General features: G+C 39.8%; 1 protein-coding gene across 1 annotated transcript in view; it reads right to left on the reverse strand.

Moving 5' to 3' along the window:
• The window catches only part of dnah2 (dynein, axonemal, heavy chain 2), a 518,592-nt gene that overhangs the window by 102,723 nt on the left and 396,100 nt on the right, over nucleotides 1–19,769 (reverse strand). The window contains 4 exon segments of the mRNA XM_051924101.1: nucleotides 4,298–4,446; nucleotides 8,261–8,386; nucleotides 12,629–12,793; nucleotides 15,848–15,964. Of these exon segments, the coding sequence (XP_051780061.1) occupies nucleotides 4,298–4,446; nucleotides 8,261–8,386; nucleotides 12,629–12,793; nucleotides 15,848–15,964 (557 nt within the window).

Genomic DNA, 19,769 nt, shown 5'->3' on the forward strand with positions numbered 1-19,769 from the left:
TGGAGTCCGCAGCAGCCCTGTTGGGTTCTGTGGGGGCCGCCAGGGGAAGCTGCAGAGCCGTACTTGGGGTTTCTACCACACCTGGGAGTATTCCAGATAATGCTGATGAGCCACCTGAGGTGCTCCCAAGTGCAGCATAATGGGAGCCGCCTCACTTCACTCAGAGAGCCAGAATTGGGAGGAATGGAGGCGGAAAGGAGAGGAAGAAGAAAAAGAAGAGAAACGGAGAAGTGCTGGGTGTTTATATCTTGTGCTTAGTGCTTTGTACTGTGGTGTATAAGGTGGGGAGCAAAAGGAAAGCGCTAGCCCACTGAAATAAAGCCTGAGTTGTGCTGGGACTTGTGCCTCTGTCTGTATTGTCGGGTGTTTGGGGAGCTGTGCGCCCCTGCTGTTCACAACATACACATACATATACACATAACAATAAATCTGAACTGAACTGATTACACCGCATTGTATTTTTAATAACAGCCTTAGTTTTTTAAAAGGGAAATACTCAGGGAGAACATGCAACCTCCATGAAGACCTTGGTGCTGTGAGGCAGGAGTGACGGCTTTGTGCTAAACCCTAACTCGATTAAAACTAAATTTGTGCCTACAACCCCTGTTCAGTTCTTATCACTTGACTGTACTTAAGCACATGCATGCATTATTATTCCAGCAGGGAAATCTTTGCAAAATAATGAAATAACCTTCTGTATAGCAAAAGAATGCAAGTGACTGTGTGACATTTTTTAGTCATTTGGGGCTGGTCGTCTACAGACGAAAGACAGCAACTCACACCTGGGCATCGACATTCAGCGTCAATAACGGTGTTTGGAGAGGACTTTCTGAGGTGAATCCACAGCCCTGAGGCTGAAAGGGAGGAAGATGAGCGGTGAAATCTAACATGCAGCTGGCCTCCTGTTAAAATGGCTGAATCTCACTACACTGTTTTGCTATTTATCCTTCTTAAAATGACATGGATATGCTGTTTTAGAATATGTGTGCAATCACACGATGCAGATCGACACTCAATAACATTTTTGGATTACAAAAGTGGATGTATATGTTTGGACCCAGAGCAAGCTAGTTATTTTTTTTTTAATTTGTAAAATATTCTTCTCTTTAAAGGTGGCATATTAATATACAGTATACCATGATTATGAAGAAATAAACTTTGACTGAAGTTATCTTTTAATGGAAAGTAATTAAAGCAAATTAAAAAAATTCTGCCTTAATTACTTGCAATATAAACATACTCTTTGCACATTACTAGATTACGCAGTAACGTGCCAGGGGTCCATTTCTAAAAGACCATTTCATTTCATGAGGGGCCACTTACATGAACAGTGCCATCGCCTATAAGAAGGCAGCCTAGTTGGCCCCAGAAATCCCAATCATATTATGATGATAATAAATAAAAAGACTGATCAGTTGAATGCAATATACATCTGTGAGTTAACACTCAACATTAAAAAGACTTTCACAGAGTACTACAAAAGTCACTCAGTTTCTAGCCCACTTAGTCTTGAACAGGGTCACAAAGTGGATGGGGGTCACTGTGCTGGAACCTATCCCAGCTAGCATAGGGTGCAAGGCAGGGACAAACCGTGGACAAGGTGCCAGTCCATCGCAGGGTGAACACACACACACACACACACCAGCTGAACTCTAGGGCTGTCTTAACATATGGGCATAATGGGCACTGGCCAGGGGCACCAGGAGCATAGCGGCCCACGATGTTTCTGATGCCTATGTACGTTTCTGTTTTGCTGTCAAAACAGGGGCCCCAGTGCACTACTTTGCCCAGGGGCCAATGATGCTGGTAAGGCGGCCCTGTCAATATAGTATTTCTGGTCCACCACTTTGCACTGTGGGAGAAAACCAGAGTGCCCGGAGGAAGCCCATGGAGACACAAGGAGAACATGCAAACTAAACACAGGGAGGACCTGGGACGTGAACCCTGGTCTTCTTGCTACGAGGCATCAGTGCTACCACTGTGCCACTCATACGGCAAAAGTGTGTTAGGCACATTATGCTGTATGTTATGTTACATAACACATGGAAAGAGACAATGGCAATTAAGCCATATGTAGTATTAGATACAAAAGAAGGGGAAAAACCTGAGTTACACTGTAAAAGAGAAAATGTTACAGGCTATTACGCAAAAACATACATTTGTAATTCTGAGCTCTGGGATACTAGGACTGACTCCTGGGCTGGAAACCCCTGCGTGAAGTCCGCACATTCTGCTCCAAAGACGAGTGGGTCAGGCTAACTGGTAATGATGAGTGTGTGAATGAGTAGCCCCTGCTGACAAACTGGCACCCTGTTCAGGACTGGTTCCTACCTTGTGCCAGTGCTGTCAGGATGGGCCCCTGCTTCTTGCTGTCCTGAATTGGGTTAGCAGGCAATGAATATGCAAGAAGCTTAAATCGACATCTTTAAAAGTGAATGTAGGCCCTTGTCAAGTTTACACTTCAGATGATGGCTTTTATTATCTAAAGTGGCTTTAAACTATGGACAAAGATGTAATTTTACCAAATTGAGAAGGAAGTCATTAATTCAGCGCACTATCCTCTTTATTTTTTATTTTATTTTTATTTCAGCGTGAGTAAACTCAATGGTTTTGCATGTTCCTAAGCACAGAGTTTTGCTTGACAAATGCAGTGTTACAATACAGGAAACTTCAATTGTGATGATGAGCTTCACAGGGAAGACCATTAACACTCTGTAACATGTGGTAATGTGCGATACAGCTATGAATCCCGCCTTGAAATTTTTCATTCCTGTAGTTTCTGTTAATGCCTACATATTTTATTCAAACTTCTCTGACTTCAGGATAAGGACTGGCTCGAGGGGATGAGCCCTGCTCTCCCACTTGCCAAGATGCTGCTACTTGGCACATGACTGGACTATGGTTGAGCGCTGGGCCATTCCCACAAATCACTCTTGCTGTGATTAAAGAATTAAGTACGTTAATACTAGTTAAATATGCGGCTTTATGTAGAATCGTTAGACTGCCAAAAAATACTAGACCAGAGCTCCTTCAAAAACCACCCAAAAAGCATGGGACTTAGAAAAATGGCTGCACAAAAGGCAGAGTGTAGCCTACAGGAAAGGCACAGGAGGCATCAAATTTGCATTAAATTAGAAGTTAGAGCCTCCTGATTGCTTGATACTGACATACTTTCATAACTTTGAGAGTTCAAGCTACATATTACTTTATGCTAATTATGGACATTTTAAAAAGTCCCAAAAAATATGGAAAAAGGTCCTTCAAAATACTCCAAAAAACAGCAAGCCCACCACCTCCTTGTGAATACTAGAAAATGCAGGTCAAAAGGATGAGGAACGCTTGATGCCTACAAGCATCTTCTGCTTTTTTCTGGGTGAAGACCATACTAGTAGGGTGTTGTACCGTGCTAGCCATTATTGATGCAATGACAAGTCAAGCAAAATCACACGTTTTAGTGGCTAACTAAAAAGATCACAATATGCAAGCTTTCCAGGCAACTCGGACCCCTTCTTCCGGCAACTTCTAATCAGGGAACTTGGGTGAAGACCAGAAACCAACCATAGAAAGCTACACCGTAGTAGGACACAGGAAGCCCAGGACAAAAGGGCTACCCAGTGAGGTCAGTGTGGTCAATGGAAAGCTCAGCCACTTCTGATCACATAAACTGAAGTAGGCCTTTAAAGAAGACAGCCAGAAGTCCATCTTCCAGCCTTTGTGAGAGTCAAAGAAGAAATTTATATAAAAAGGCTGCACAGACTCTTAGTGAGACAAACATCTCCGGTAGAAAGATTGTACTGAAATGAAAAACCCCTTTAAGAAAAATATACTGTAGTCCTTCGTATATAATGAGCTAGGAATGCCACCCGGTCACCAGACCAACCTGTGGCAGTCATGCAGTCAAAATTAGTGAAATGCACTTTGGTTTCCTGCCTGGGCCAAGATCAATAATGCAATCTTTCTTGTCAGGTAAAAAAGGGAAAGCTTCAGGTGAAATGGAAAAAGTTGGCTTGTACATTTGTAAACCTGGAGAAGGTGATTGATAGGGTGCCATTACATGTGATGAGGTGGGCATTGAGAATGACAGTAGGTAACACAGAAGGTGGAGCAATAAACCTCCCAAAAGGGAACCTGAAACATATCTGATAACACAGTCTAGCTATATGCCATAAATCCAAAATATATTTGGCCAGTGAGAGACGAGTCCACATACAGCAACTACCCACTGAACCTGGCAGAGACTTGCCTCCACTCAGGAATGTGACAAAATGGCTCATGTAGAAGAGGTTGGTTTCACTACCTGTTGCCCCGAGTAACAATGACCCCATTCTCAGTGGAGAAGGCATCAGATGGCAATCCTTGGATGTTCCATTCTCGGACCACTGTTGGCTTGGACAGGAAGTTGGCAAAGTTAAAGTTTGGTGAGGTGGGCACAGTGAGTGCTCGTATCTGAATGAAAGACAAGAACATTCATTACAGTTAGGGTGATGGAGATTTAGAAGAGCAAACCAGAAAAGGATTTAGGAGTTCCTCTTTACATTACATACTTTAAGGGTTGTGTAAAAAAAGTTAAGTACACAGTCTATCAGTTCTCTGGTTTAACCTATCAGAATAAAAATAAGAACCATCCAGTTCACACCAAGTCCCAAAAACGTCAAGAGACAAACACATAACACATTTTACTTTGTCACTCTCCACACAACAAAAAAATCAGCCAACATGAACAAAAATGTGTCAGGAAGAACAACAGTTAGAAGGGATAACCTGAAGTAATTAGTTAGAGATTACTAGTCCCTTAGATTATGGAGCAGAAATTGTGGTTCCCTCCTCCTTACAGCACTGCTTCAGTTCAAGATATCGAGGACACTTTGCGCACATCTCTCTTAAGGTCCTGTCGCAACATCTCAATAGGACTGATGTCTGGACATTAACTTGGCCATTACAAAACCTTGATTTTGTTTCTTTAATTTGACAGTTACTCAGCTGTAGATTGCCGGTGTACTCATTATCTGGTCAAATGTCTAATGTGCAGTGTAGCTTTAGTGACAGGATAGGTGGCCTCATATATTCTCTCTAGAATGTCAAGATATAAAGAGGAAACTCCACCACTGTGAGGTGTTGCTGCAAAACAACCTTAAATTATCTCCCCCGAAGCAATATGCTTGACGGCTGGTGTGAGGGTCTTTTTGGTGTTTTGTGTGCATTATGACCAAACAACTCCTTCATCTTAGCTGTCCAGATGGCATTGCTCACTAAAGTCTTAAGGTTCGTTCAGCTGTTGCCATGTTCTTTTTGGAGTGAAAGGACTTCCACGAGAGCTCCTGTATACATAGTCAGCATTTCCAGGTTATGTACGGCAGCATTTACTAAAATGACTGAAGCTTATAGATCTCTGGGTGCAGTTGTTGAATTCTTTGTAATTTCTCAGAGCATCACATTGTAACCAAGACACATAAAGGGTGGAAAATGGGGCCATATATGTGGGTTCATATACAGCATGTGTATATATATTGCGTATACAGTATTTTAATGATCTAAACCCTTTTCCTATTATTGTCTGAGAGCACTTGTATTCATTTTGGAAACTACAAAAGAAATTTCAGTCACTTATAGAGGAGACCCATTGATTTGGTCATGGTAGGCCACCGTAGAAAGGCTGAAGAGACTTTAAAATCCAGCTCAGGAAGGAAAGGAAAAGAATAGGAGGAAAGTGATTGAGCAGCCATGCTAAAGGATTTAATGGCCACAACAGCGACCTGCTGAAAGGAAAGGAAAAGTGGAAGGTAAGAGAAAAATCCCAGAAGAATAAAAGACAAAGATGGTGTAATTAGAAGACACATTCTGACATCTGACTGGTGGGGGAGAGCTTTGAGGGCTGTGTGCATCATGGAGGAGAGCTCTATCCCTTCCATTTGAATGTCCATGAAGAACATTCATAAGCACTTTATTATGGTGAAAGAGTTTGATTTTGGAATGTGGGCCAGCTGGAACTCACAAGATTCAGGATTTTTGGGACAGGACAAGTTATAAATGAACTTAAAGACTACTTGTGTATTGATCGAGGTGATGCTTTGTATCTTATAAATGTGGTGTACGTTTGTAGGTATGTTTGTCAATATGGTAGATATAACTGACCTGGCGTAACCTTACGAGTGGTGTATTTAATAAGGGAAAACTGCAGGGGCCATACTACAGTAGGAAGGGCTTTTGAAATAATAACTGCTTTGACTGTGTATATTCAGTAATTAGGTCACTGAAGTGAGTCATGACAAGTAAAGACAGGAAAAAAGTGATTACAACTTGATCTGATCTTTAAATGAATTTCTGTTAGGATGCCTACTCCAGGAAAGATTGGCTACAGTCCTGAATATTCTCCATTTTTAAATGATCTCCCCTCACAGTAGACTTAAGATTGCATAACCCTTTGCTTACAGATGAGCAGGAATAATTTCTTCTCTGTGATCACTTTAAATGTTTTTTGTACTTGGCACAATGTTACCACAACCCTGAATGCACCAGAAGGAACTGCCACAGCTTCTGCTTCTATATTGAGGTGGTCGTCAGTTAATGAAGTGCCACCTGACTTTTGTTACCCTTTTCAATGACTAGGGGGCTCTGCTTCCTACTCGCTTCGTTCGCCAACCCCCTGGCAGGCACTACGCACTAGCCACTTCACGGCTTTGCCGCTCGCGTATGGGTAAGCAGATGTACAATTTAAACAGATTTTTATTTTCATGGGAATTGTTACATATGCATAATAGACCTAACTATTTTACATTACAGTGAGTAATTAACCATAGTAAAAAATATTAAAACATAATAAATTGAAAGAAAATTATGTTTCATGTTGCATATACAGTTTCATTTCGTTTGGCTTTGAAATTAACACGCAATTACTTTTTAAACTTACACTTTTACTGTAAAACTTCAGTAAAAACAATATTTGGAATTAACTTTTCGTCAATATCGCATTGAATTTTGATTCCGTGTTTGGAGTTACATCTAGACAATGTAATGTATATCTGCCCGTGAGTGAACATCGTTTCTTTCTCTCTAATAAATAAACTGACTTTTTTGAATGTTTGTCCCTGTGATTTGTTAATTGTCATAGCAAAAGCTATTCTAATGGGAAGCTGTAAACGTTTTAATATGAATGACTTATCAAGATCTCCTTTGGTGTCTAATGCTATTTGAGGAAGATGTACTACATTACCTTTCTTGTCGCCTGTTAAAATTTTACATGTCACAATTGTTCGACCAATTTTGAATACAACTAATCTTGTCCTATTGCATAGCCCATCACTCAGACATAAATTACACAATAACATTATGATACCTCCTTCTTTCAACAATAATTTGGCTGGTGGAAGAACGGACAGTGTTAACAGTTGTAGATATTCTATGGGATATTGTAAGTTGATGTTTTCATCTTCCGCAACATCACCACCAACTGCTTCAGCATAGTCTACTGATATGCATTTAACCAATTTGCCGTGTAACCGATTGACAATTTTCACATTAATTCGTTTGCCTTCATTGTTTCTCGGTGCTAGGATTGCCCGTGTACTCATTTCTTCTGTTGATAACCATTCGGGATGAAATTCTTCATTAAGATTTGGACATAGTAAGTCTTCTTTTATTCGGAACTTAAAGTGAGGAAAATGTAAAAATTTATAAGAGCTGAGAGCACAGGAACCGTGTCTGACAAAAGCATTCACACAAATGTGTGGTGGGCGTGGGCCGTTAACCTGAAATGGTTGAGAGGAGGGCGGGAATTGAAAAAATCTCCTGGCAATAGTCTCATCTCGTTTTATAATAGAGAGATATTTACCTTTTCACACAGGCATTCTGTATCTTTTGCTTATGTTATGCTAAATGAATAAAGGCAAAATAAATAGAGTACCAACTAAATTTAGATTGATCTAATTTTAGGACTTGGTGAGGACAACAGGACTATTAGTGATGGACAGGTATTTAAAACCATAGAATGGAAAGAGAGTGTACTTACTTTGCACAAGACTGTATTGCTATGAAGCATATAAAAAAACACTTGAATGCAAATCAAATTAACATAATGTCCAGCAACTGTAAATTAGAGTTAAAAATTTAATAACATTGTTTCTGCAGTGCTGTGTGAATTTCTGAACTATTAAAGCTACACAGAGAACTCATCTGGGTCTTCTCAACTCTCAAAGGCTGCAGTGTTATATTTTGTCCCTGAAAGACTATTAGGTGAAAGAGAAATCTGACCTGGTCCACTCACCTGCTTCATCCAAATGTTAACAACTATTTCTTCTCTATAATTGGACAAGAAAGGCCCCAAGTAGGAGAGGAAGGCGGCCGCCATTAAACAGTCTCCAACCAAGTACCCCATGCTTTCTTCCAAATCCTAAAAACAAAATTTATAAAACATGTTAACCAGGAAGGAAGCTTAACATATTCACACTTTATCATTATCATATATTATTAATGATTAGGAACCTTAAAAACTTAATTTATTACACAAAATTATTTTCTATATATACTGTATATTACACATATTGCAAGGTTCCCACAATTCCAAATTAAGTAACCAGAGAAGAAAGTGAATAGATAGAAAATTGAATAGTGTGTGGTGTTCTCTGCTTTTTGGAATGCCATTTTGGATTTAGTTCCACTAGAACTGTAAATGTGTACAGTGTCTTGTACAAAAATTGTTTGCACATTGACACTCCCTATACAAAAATACATTGAAATGAATTAAGATTCCTTTGTTGTAAAAATGGTGGCATAGTGACGCAGTGATTAGGGCTGCTGCCTCACAGTTCTAGTGTTCTGGTTTCCTTCAGGTGCTCATTCTGGTGTTCCTCCCACATCTCAAAGACTAGCACATTAAACTTGTGATGGTAAGCAGGACCCAGATATGGGGGTGTGTGAGTAAATGTGCTCTATAAATGGCTGGCACTGCCTGCAGTGATGGGCTTTGCCTTGTGCCCCATGCTGCCAGTTTAAGTACCAGCTGTCCAAACCCCACAACCCTTGAAATGGAGAAGCAAGTTAGAAAATGGATGGATTTCTAAAATCAGTGGACAAAACATATTGCTATCCTGTATGACATCTCAGAGAAGTGGAGTACATAAAAATTGTTCTTTCAGTTTTTTTCTTATGCAGTGTGTGATAGTTGAGCTTTAGGTGCTTGAATATTAATATAATCAAGATAGAAGCTATCTGCAGAGGTCAGATCCAAGCCCTGCAGACACATCTGAGAAAGTCTCATCTGTCCTCTAACACTTAACAGGATGATCGATGAATGACGCATATAAAAGAATGGATGTCCTGTCCCATTCCAGCTAGTGGGATGCCAACTCCTAAATGATGACTGCAACTCCTACTCTACAGAATTCTCTGTCTCGCTATCTAGATCTGTCCGTGAGGTGCCACTGATCACAGTGCTCAAATCTTGCTTGAAAATCCACCTCTCTTTTCATCCATCATCCATTTTCCAACCCGCTGAATCCAAACACAGGGTCACGGGGGTCTGCTGGAGCCAATCCCAGCCAACACAGGGCACAAGGCAGGAACCAATCCTGGGCAGGGTGCCAACCCACCGCAGGACACACACAAACACACCAAGCACACACTAGGGCCAATTTAGAATCACCAATCCACCTAAGCTGCATGTCTTTGGATTGTGGGAGGAAACCGGAGAGCCCGGAGGAAACCCACGCAGACACGGGGAGAACATGCAAACTCCACGCAGGGAGGACCCGGGAAGCGAACCCAGGTCTCCTAACTGCGAGGCAGCAGCGCAACCACTGCGCCACCGTGCCGCCCTCTCTTTTCATGCATTTTGCATTTGCTATTTGACAGTTTAACCAACAGTAAATCTTTTGTTCCTACGGTATTGGCACTGACATTATTAGGCTGTCTATATTTTCTTACTGTCAGTTGATTCATATTGACAATCAGTTCATTGTTTTATATTCTGAATTGACAGCTGGATACAAAGAGAATAAACATTCATAAACTCGGCACAGTTAGAAGAGAAATATAAAAGATAATCAAATCTGTAGATGTGATACTGTGTGCAACATTTACAGAGTTCATGTAAGAAGAGAATACTAATAACAGTGTAGGCATTGAAAGAAATGAATGAAGTAATCCTTGAAGGTACCTGAAGGTGGAATTTACCTGAAGTAGATAAGCTTAGAATAGACCAGAGAGTTTTTTGTTTGTTTTATAATTTACTTTAAGAAAAATGAATTACAAATAAGTTAAACATTCAATGCTATATATTTTTCAATCATAATCCAACACCCCCCCCCCCCCCCACCTACACATCTAGAAAACAGAAGATTTAATATGAAGTACCCGCTGAAGGAGTCATACTGAGTTAGTAGTGTTGCACTATACTTAGTTAAATAAGGACATCACCAATAAATGTCTGACAAATTCTAAACAGGGTTTGGCCAGTTCCTGGTAAAGTGAATATATTCATCAAAAATTTGAGTAGGACAGACATCCTTCTTTCACTGAGTGATGGTAAATGGGATAGGATTCTTCCAGTAGAGTAAGATAAGGTGGCACACCAGCAGTGTAGTGCAGCGTAAGTTATGATCATTAAGCAGTGATGTCCCCTCAAGAATTACCCCAAACCACTGCAAATTCAAAACATTTTGATAGATATTCAAACATTTGCCCCCCATAATGTTTAAATTAGGACCATTTCTAAAACACGCATCTCAGAGAGCAGGTGACACAGTAAATTTTGGAGTAGAAATTAAATAATATAAATGAAGAACAACAACATCTGTTCACCAGCTAGTTGTAGAACCACAGCCAGATTGTAGGAAAGGAGTCAGAGACAAGGCAGACACAGTCAGAGTCCTGGAGACCTCCGCCAACAAGCCACTATTGGCCATTCTACAGCGGAGTCAGTGCTGAGCTGACTACCATGCGAGTCCAGTGCTCCTTTAGTGTGCACAGAAGGAAATGTCTGGACATAATAGAGGTTTACTGATATTGGGTGTGGAGGAAAGAAATAAAAGGTCAGTTTTTCTCTCTAGGAATTGTGGACATGCATGAAAGCTTTGGGTTTGTGTCTTGATACACAACAGACAAGGCTCTTGGTCAGGTAAGCAGACATACGGCCTAATAGTACAAAATAAAACCATTATTTGGGAAAAAAGCAAAAGTGATTTCATCTATAACTTCAATCATGAAGATTTCTGCTTCAGAGTTTGGACAGTACTTGATTTTCAGCTTTGTACCAGGACCTGCTTTATCCTGCCTATTGTATTTTTAGTGATCTATTTTATATTGTTGATTTGTTTTTAAAACAGTTCTTGGCAATTCAGAATGTCTGAACCGTATTACAATGTTACTAACAGTTAATTTAAATACGCTATTGCAGTTTGCATTCCCTTCTTACCCACCCATAAACAGATGCTTAAAAAGGATGTATTTTTAATATGAATCATTAGACACTTTCAGATCTCATGACTGATCATTCCATCAGTATTTTGCAGAAACTTGTTTTAGTTTGTTAGTGTCAATGACTAAAATGAGTGAAAACAGCTGAACTCACCAATTTTGGCTTATTTTGTCATTGGGTAACTGCTCTTCTTACTCATATGTACAGCGCTTTTCTCTCTATATTACTCATCATTATGACATCATTAGCATTGAAGTATACATTTTTGTAAGCATTTGTTTGCAGTTCTTAGTGTATCTGCCTCTCAGCTAGACTATCATATTAAAGGAGAACCTCCTAAAGTACAAGCACATGTCATGAATTTCACTTGCTAAATTGGCCAGGGCAAGTGTGTTTGTGTGTGAATGTGAACACCCTGCAGTGGACTGGCTCTCTGTTCAGTGTGTGCTCCTGCATTGTGCCCAGTGCTTGCTGGGACAGGCTACAGCTCCCAGCGACCCTGCTGTGGATAAAAAGTTTTCGAGATGAATGCTTTTAAGTTGACTCCTAAATATAGGCAAACAAAATAAAACTAATAAATAAGAAAGAGATAGATAGATAGATAGATATGAAAGGCACAATATCATAGATAGATAGATAGATAGATAGATAGATAGATAGATAGATAGATAGATAGATAGATAGATAGATAGATAGATAGATAGATAGATAGATAGATAGATATGAAAGGCACAATATCATAGATAGATAGATAGATAGATAGATAGATAGATAGATAGATAGATAGATAGATAGATAGATAGATAGATATGAAAGGCACAATATCTTAGATAGATAGATAGATAGATAGATAGATAGATAGATAGATAGATAGATAGATAGATAGATAGATAGATACTGTATGAAAGGCACAATATCATAGATAGATAGATAGATAGATAGATAGATAGATAGATAGATAGATAGATAGATAGATAGATATGAAAGGCACAATATCATAGATAGATAGATAGATAGATAGATAGATAGATAGATAGATAGATAGATAGATAGATAGATAGATATCCATCCATCTATCTATCTATCTATCTATCTATCTATCTATCTATCTATCTATCTATCTATCTATCTATCTATCTATCTATCTATCTATCTATCTATCTATCTATCTATCTATCTATCTATCTATCACAGGTACTTCAGACCACCATCATTTACCTTGACAGTGCTCTCCCAACGTATCTTCTCGCCTGCCAGCCCATTGACTAGTTTATCAGCCCGATCTAGCTTGATCTCCATTTCTTCTGACTTTTTGCGAAGCTCTTCCTTTTGGGTGGATTTCTCTTCATACTGCTTCTTAAGCAGTTCCAGTTTTTCTCCAACCTGAAAGACAGAGCCAATGGTAAACAGACTTGCAGTAAAACCTCAGTTGCTACTTTAGAAATGCCACAGTCCTCAGAGTTTTATTAAACTTATAACATGGAATACGTTTGAACCTATTTAAGTTGCTACTTTTTAAAAAAGCGTTACATTGCAGAAAACAGATGGGTGGAGGTGGTCTTAAGTAATGGACAAATGAATAAAGACAATAGAATTATTTTCAGAAGTCTCTAGCTCTGCTGAGTAGTGGATAATCCGTAAACTAAAAGCTATTGAAAGGCTAAAGTTCTTCACAGACAGCTCATTTCAATGAATGCTACTTATCGATGTAAAACATGATATTACTCATTTTCTAGTGTCATCCACACATGTGCTAGGCATGAAAGTTATCTCCCTTTACTCAAAGTTGGCCATGTTGCTTGTTTTCACACTGGAAGATAATGCCAAAATCTTTCCAAACTGACTCATTTGATTGCAGATTCTGCTCTTTACCTAAGGCAGTAATTAAAAGAGTAGAATGTGGCCATTCAACAGCACTGTCTGGTTCTGATTCACCAACTGACAGTTTGAAGAGAAAGTTAAATCTTTCACTCTGTCTATGTTGTTCTTTAAAGAGGCAACAAAATCTTGGAAGGTGTCAAATGCTTGTATGAAAAAATGAGGTAGCCTTGGGTAATGTACAGCTGTACCATTGAATTCAGGGATTAGGAGCCATATGTGAACTGGAGTTGCAGAAGGCTGTAGTCTTGTGAATAGAAATCATTTTGTGTTTTGCACTGTAAACAAGAAAAAATAATTGCGTCTATCCCAGCAGGTAGGAGGAATTTGCTGTTGCCTCCATTGCACTGCCACCTAATGCTGGGCTGGAGTTTTAGGTGGTTTGAATATTTGCACGATGATGTGGGCAACGCTCCAGACAGCAAATGCACGATGAAAGGGAGAACACCGTTATCACACAAACAGAATTCAGCTAGAAAACAGCTTTGAAAGTGACAGCCACTAGGTAACAGTTTTATATTCTTTTATGCAATGATATACACTGAAAGAAAAAAGGTGAAAAAATAAACTTTTGCACATTAACAAATAAGAAAACTCAAAAGAACTATAATTGTCACTTTCACAAAAATATTGGTGTAGTGCCAGAAAGCTGGAACTCGATATTTCACGTGGGCTGGAAAATGCTCAGGAGATGATTGTGGAACATAATTAACATTGCCAGGATAAAAATCAAAAAGAGCGTTAACACTGTCTTCAAAACCAAAACTCCCACCTCTGGACAATGTCAAGGGAGAACAGCTAGAAACCTAAAAAACCCATTTGAAATCACACACCAAAGTCGTTTCTAACGAATTCACAATCTCTGATGCCACATAGCACGTATTACACAAGTGACGTCATATGGTGTGACGGTGGAAACCAAGACTCAGCAATGATGTTTAATGTTGTTGGAACAGAACCACAAAATGGTGGCAGCCTCAAAAAAAAACAACATGATATGGGATGAGGATCAGTGCCTCCAAGTCTGAGGTCATAGATCTCTCACGGAAAAGAGTGGATTGCTCTCTCCAGGTTAGAGGAGACCAACTGGCCTTAGAGGTGGATATCAAATATCTCGTGATCTTTTTCACAAATGATGGAAAAAAGAAATGTGAGATTGAGAAGTGGATTGGCAATGTAGCAGCTGCTCTGCGGGCACTGTACCATACTCTGAAAAAGTTGCGTTAGTTTACATTGTCTTCCATGACGGCATTTGTTATAGCGGGTGCCTCAGTTTTAAGGAGAGGATGTCAACGTATTGCAAGGTAAAAGACGCAGAAGTGAGCAGCTGTGACATCACAGGATCGTGAGTTTAAAGCTCATAAGGAACACTTTCTATGCAATCAAATATTTTGTGAAAGATTGCGATTTAAGGTTCCATCTTTGGTTTTGACAATCGAGGCGTTACTGGTATGTTAAGAATCTTGCTTGTCTCTCATTGCATGTTTTATCTCCTGATCCTTTTCTAAAACCATTGCTGCCTTTCTCGTACAGCGCTGTACAATATGAGGTTCAAACACAAAGTGAAAGGGTGATTTGGTTTGCATGTCTTCAGCATCTTGTGATAAAAATGATACAATCATGTTGTTTCTTTCTTCGTAATATTTAGAGAATTCGACCCTTCCTCACTACTTATACCACGCATCTCCTTATTCAGCCACTGATTCTCTCTTGGCTGGACTACTGCAACTTCCTTCAATGGTTATCAGACCTCTCCAGCCCCTCCAGAATGGAGCTGCTTCACTCGTGTTTCTCTGTTCCTTGTTTCATTCCTCTGTCATGGTCTCTTAAGTGGCTTCCTATTGCTGAACAGATTCAGTTCAAAACTCTTGTCTTGACCTACAATTCTGTGAATTGCTCCACTCCTCAATATTTCCAGTCTTTGGTCTCTCCATATGTCCTCTCAAGAAGTCTCCATTCTGCTTCTGCTGACTGTCTCTCCTCTTGACAAATGTGCAAAACCTGGACAATGCTTTCCCATTCTTGATCCAAAGCTGTGGAATGATCTCCCTTTGCTGTTCAAACTGTACCCATACATACAAATTTAGGCATCTTTTAAAAATGCAACTTTTCATTAATTGTGGTGGAACTGCTTAGTGTCTCTTCTGCAGGAAGAGTTTAGGATGCTGATGTTCGTCTTAGTCAGGGTGTTGGTATAATTATGGAGAAGTACAACTCCCTCTTATTCATTTCTTTATCTTGTTCTTTGTTGCTGTTGATGCTTGCAACTTCTAATGTATAACAAAAATCCAATGTATAACAAAGTACAATATGCTTTGTAAGACACCTTGGATAAAGGCATCTTTTAAATAAAATGAATAATAATGGACAGGTCATTCAGGGTGCAGATATTTATCCATTCCACAGACATCAAAGGTGTATCAATTCTTAAATTAGCATTAAAAAATGTTGAGCTTTTTAGACCTTTGTACCACTTTAGATGGGATCAGGACTGGCATCACTGTCACTGACTTAAATAAAAGGAGTTCCAAAATGAACTCAAGAACAATCTTTGCTGACCTCTTTCAGTTTTGCTTGTGATTCAGCTAGAGCCGCCTGCTTCTCTGCTAACTGTGCCTTTGCCGACTCCAGCCTTAACTGTTTAGGCTCCACCACCCGGTAAATACGTCCGTAGACCTGTAAAACAAAAAATGAGATGATATCACATTTACCCAAGCCATGGATTATGTGAACAAAAGAGCTGCTTAACTCCAGGATTTAAGACATTCATAGCAAAAGAGATGGCCTTACAACATACACTGGCTACCATTAGCGTTAGAAGTATTAATATGTTTAGGTAAACAGGTGTAAATATCAAAGTGTACATTATGTGTGATGGCATGGTGGCACATAGTCCTGGATTTAATTCCCAGCCTGGTCTCTCTTTGTATGGAATTTGCACAATATGAACATGGGCTTTCTCCTGTTACCCCAGTTTTATCGTACAACTCCAAAACACATACAACTGTTAACTGATCTGGTATGAGTGACTGTATGCCCTGTAATGGACTGGCACCATACCCAGGGTAGACTCCTTCCCTGCGCTTAATTTTTAGGATAGACTTCAACATCTCTGAGATATGTTTCAAGGACGAGTGCACCCAAAAACATTTTGATTAAATGTTACTTACCCCATGTGCTTTATAGTAATGGTCAAGAAAATTTTTTAGCGTCGTATTTTGATGCAGAATGAGAGAAAAAAGTTTTTCATATACTGTAATAGAACCTTACTGTCACCATTGAGGGACAACAGCAAACAACATGAAAAATGCCCATGGGAAAAAAAGAAAAAAAAAATTCTTCTGTTGCTTAGTCCATATGTCTGTATCCAGTTGAATGCTCAAAATATTCAAAAAGTAGTTACATGCTTTAAATAAATTCAATAACAGTTAAAAAAATCCAAAAAGTATACATTTTTGCTAAAATATTAATTTCCTAAAGTATTACTAACATTTACTTTCAGAAAAAGTAGTATTTCAAGACAGTACAACACCTTCCCACAATTCTTGCTTTTGATTTGATAACATGACTTTTGACCAATGAATGAGGGGGAAAGGCGGGGAGATGGTCGTTTGTGTGTCTGTACATGTTCCATCCTTGTTCACGAGTGTTTTCTGGAAGTGGTTTCTTTAAAATATTTTAGTAGAAATTGTGGAACTAGCCCCGGACACAGACAGGCAGACATGTTTTAATCACCACCACACGTTTATTTACACTACTAATATTTACAAGTCTTTAAGTGCTCCACAAACCCCAATCTTCCCCAAAGTCCAGGCCAACCATACTGCCTCCTCTTCGGACCGCCTCCTTCTCTCTTTCTCTCTGACCTCGTCCTGCTTCCACCCGACTCCAGCCATTGAATGGAGGGAGGCAGCCCCTTTTATACACCCCCGGATGGTGCTTCCCAACACTCTTCTGTTGACACTCCCCTGTGTGGCGGAAGTGCCGGCTGCACAACTGGAAGGACTCCGGATGTCCCTGCTCCTCTTCCCCCAGCACTTCCGGGTGTGACTGAATCCCAGCCGGGTGCCACAAAATACATGTTTGGCATGTTGTGAGCAAATGATTGGATGACTTTGCATGTGGATTATATGACATGAGTAACATGAGATTTTTTTCATGAACGTCGTATTGAAGGTTACCAAGAACACAGTTGCTTTCAAAATTCTTAAATGAGAGAAGTATGGAACAACCATGACTCTACCTAGAGCTGGCTGCCATCACTGCAATATTCTACCAATCTTGGTGTTATGACAGAGTGGATAGACAGAAGCCTCTCTTCAGCAAAAGACACATGGAAGTCTGCTTGGAGCAAAAATGGTGTCTAAATGATTCTCCGACTGTGAGAAACAAGGTTCTTTGCTCTCATGAAACCAAGATTAGCATCATGTCGGGAGGACACCAGGCACCACTCATCACCTGTGCTATATCATAAAAATGGTGAAGCAAGGTGATGGCAGAATCATGCTATGGGGTTGCTTTTCAGCTGAAGGGACTGGATTCTAGATAGGGCTGAGGGAAAGCAAAATGGAGCAAAGTGCAGATATCCTAAATGAAGACCTTCTTCAGAGCACTCTGGATCTCACCTTCCAACAGGACAATGACCCTAAGCACAAAGCAAAGACAACACCAGGGTAGCTTATGGACAATTTTGTGAATGTCCTTGAGTTGCCTGGCCAGAGTCTGGACTTGAACCCAATCGAGCGAAAATAGCTGTTCACTGACCGTCTCCATCCAACCTTACAGCGCTTGAGAGGATTTGCAGAGAAGAATGGCAGAAAATCCTCAAATTCAGGTGTGTGAAGCTTGTCGTGTCCTACCCAAGAAGATTCCAGGCTGGAATTGCTGCCAAAGGAGCTTCAACTAAATGCTGAGTAAAGGGTCTGAATTCTTATGTTTAATGGGACATTTCAGTTTTTTTTAAATAAATCTACAAAAATTTTAAAAAGTGTGTTTTTACTTTCTCGTATACAAAGTACAGGGAAAGTATTGGAATCGTCCAAAGATTTGATGTCGAGATTTTGATGAATCTCGATGTTTTAGACCTCCCCGAGTCAGAAAATACCATTTTTGGAATAATGTCTGTGTGTGTATGTGTATGTAAACATGATAACTTGAGTATGCTTTCACTTAGGTCAGCCAAATTTTGCATACAAGTATTTGGTATGAAACGTAGATTTCTATCAACTTTTGGGCTATTTCCGCTAACCAGAAGTGGTACTTTACTTTTTATTCATGCAGCTGCAGAGTGTGATTTACTCAACTTTACTTTTATAATAATTGTTTTGATATATTATTAATTTGATTTGATTTGTCATTGATGGTTCTTTAATGTACATAATATAAAAATATAACAATTGTCTTGCAGTTTGCTCCTCAAATATCCATCCCCATATCTGAGAATACGAGGAAGTCTAGGGGAGAACACTTGCAATTTTTTCTTTTTCATTCTAAGGTATTAAGTGTCGCTTGATGAAGGGAGAAAAATTTATTTAAATGATTTTAGCACAAAGCTACAACATAGAAAAATGTGATAAAAGTGTAGAATACCATTGTACCTGCAGTATATGTAGAGAAAGTAAGATACTCCCAAGTACTTGGGACTGTGCTGTTTATTAACGTGCAAATAACACTGAAAATCACTGATTCTCCTGCACATCTACACCCCACAGCACAAAATCTGAAAAGTTACTAAATGCTGGCAAGTGACTGATTTTTACTGAAATGGTTTCAATCAAATGTACTCTGTATTGGGGTTCAGCTCTCTGCCAGATTTTGTTATGTCTACTGTCTTTACCGTGAGCCAGTAATGATGAAACTCTATCTCTTAGGGGCTAGACCAAATCATGTGAACAGTAAAGGACTTGAAATTTTAACACAGCTTGATATTCACATAGCGCTGCTGCCTCGCAGTTGGGAGACCTGGGGACCTGGGTTCGCTTCACGGGTCCTCCCTGCGTGGACTTTGCATGTTCTCCCCGTGTCTGCGTGGGTTTCCTCCGGGTGCTCCGGTTTCCTCCCACAGTCCAAAGACATGCAGGTTAGGTGGATTGGCGATTCTAAATTGGCCCTAGTGTGTGCTTGGTGTGTGTCCTGCGGTGGGTTGGCACCCTGCCCGGGATTGGTTCCCTGCCTTGTGCCCTGTGTTGGCTGGGATTGGCTCCAGCAGACCCCCGTGACCCTGTGTTCGGATTCAGCGGGTTGGAAAATGGATGGATGGATGATATTCACATGCGGGATATATGGGTATAGACTAATAAAAATAATGAACCATATTCAATAATCAAGAATGACCCCCTACTAAAATGATCTTGTCCAGCATGGCTTCAATGAAATTGGCTCTGCTGTTATTATTACTGTAATGCACTTCTCCTTTTAAATGCCATGATTATTAATGTCAGTTGGTTTAACAGATTCCATCTGGTTCTAAGCAGCATGGATG

The sequence above is a fragment of the Erpetoichthys calabaricus genome, chromosome 3 (genome assembly GCF_900747795.2).
Source record: "Erpetoichthys calabaricus chromosome 3, fErpCal1.3, whole genome shotgun sequence".
Taxonomy (NCBI): domain Eukaryota; kingdom Metazoa; phylum Chordata; class Cladistia; order Polypteriformes; family Polypteridae; genus Erpetoichthys; species Erpetoichthys calabaricus.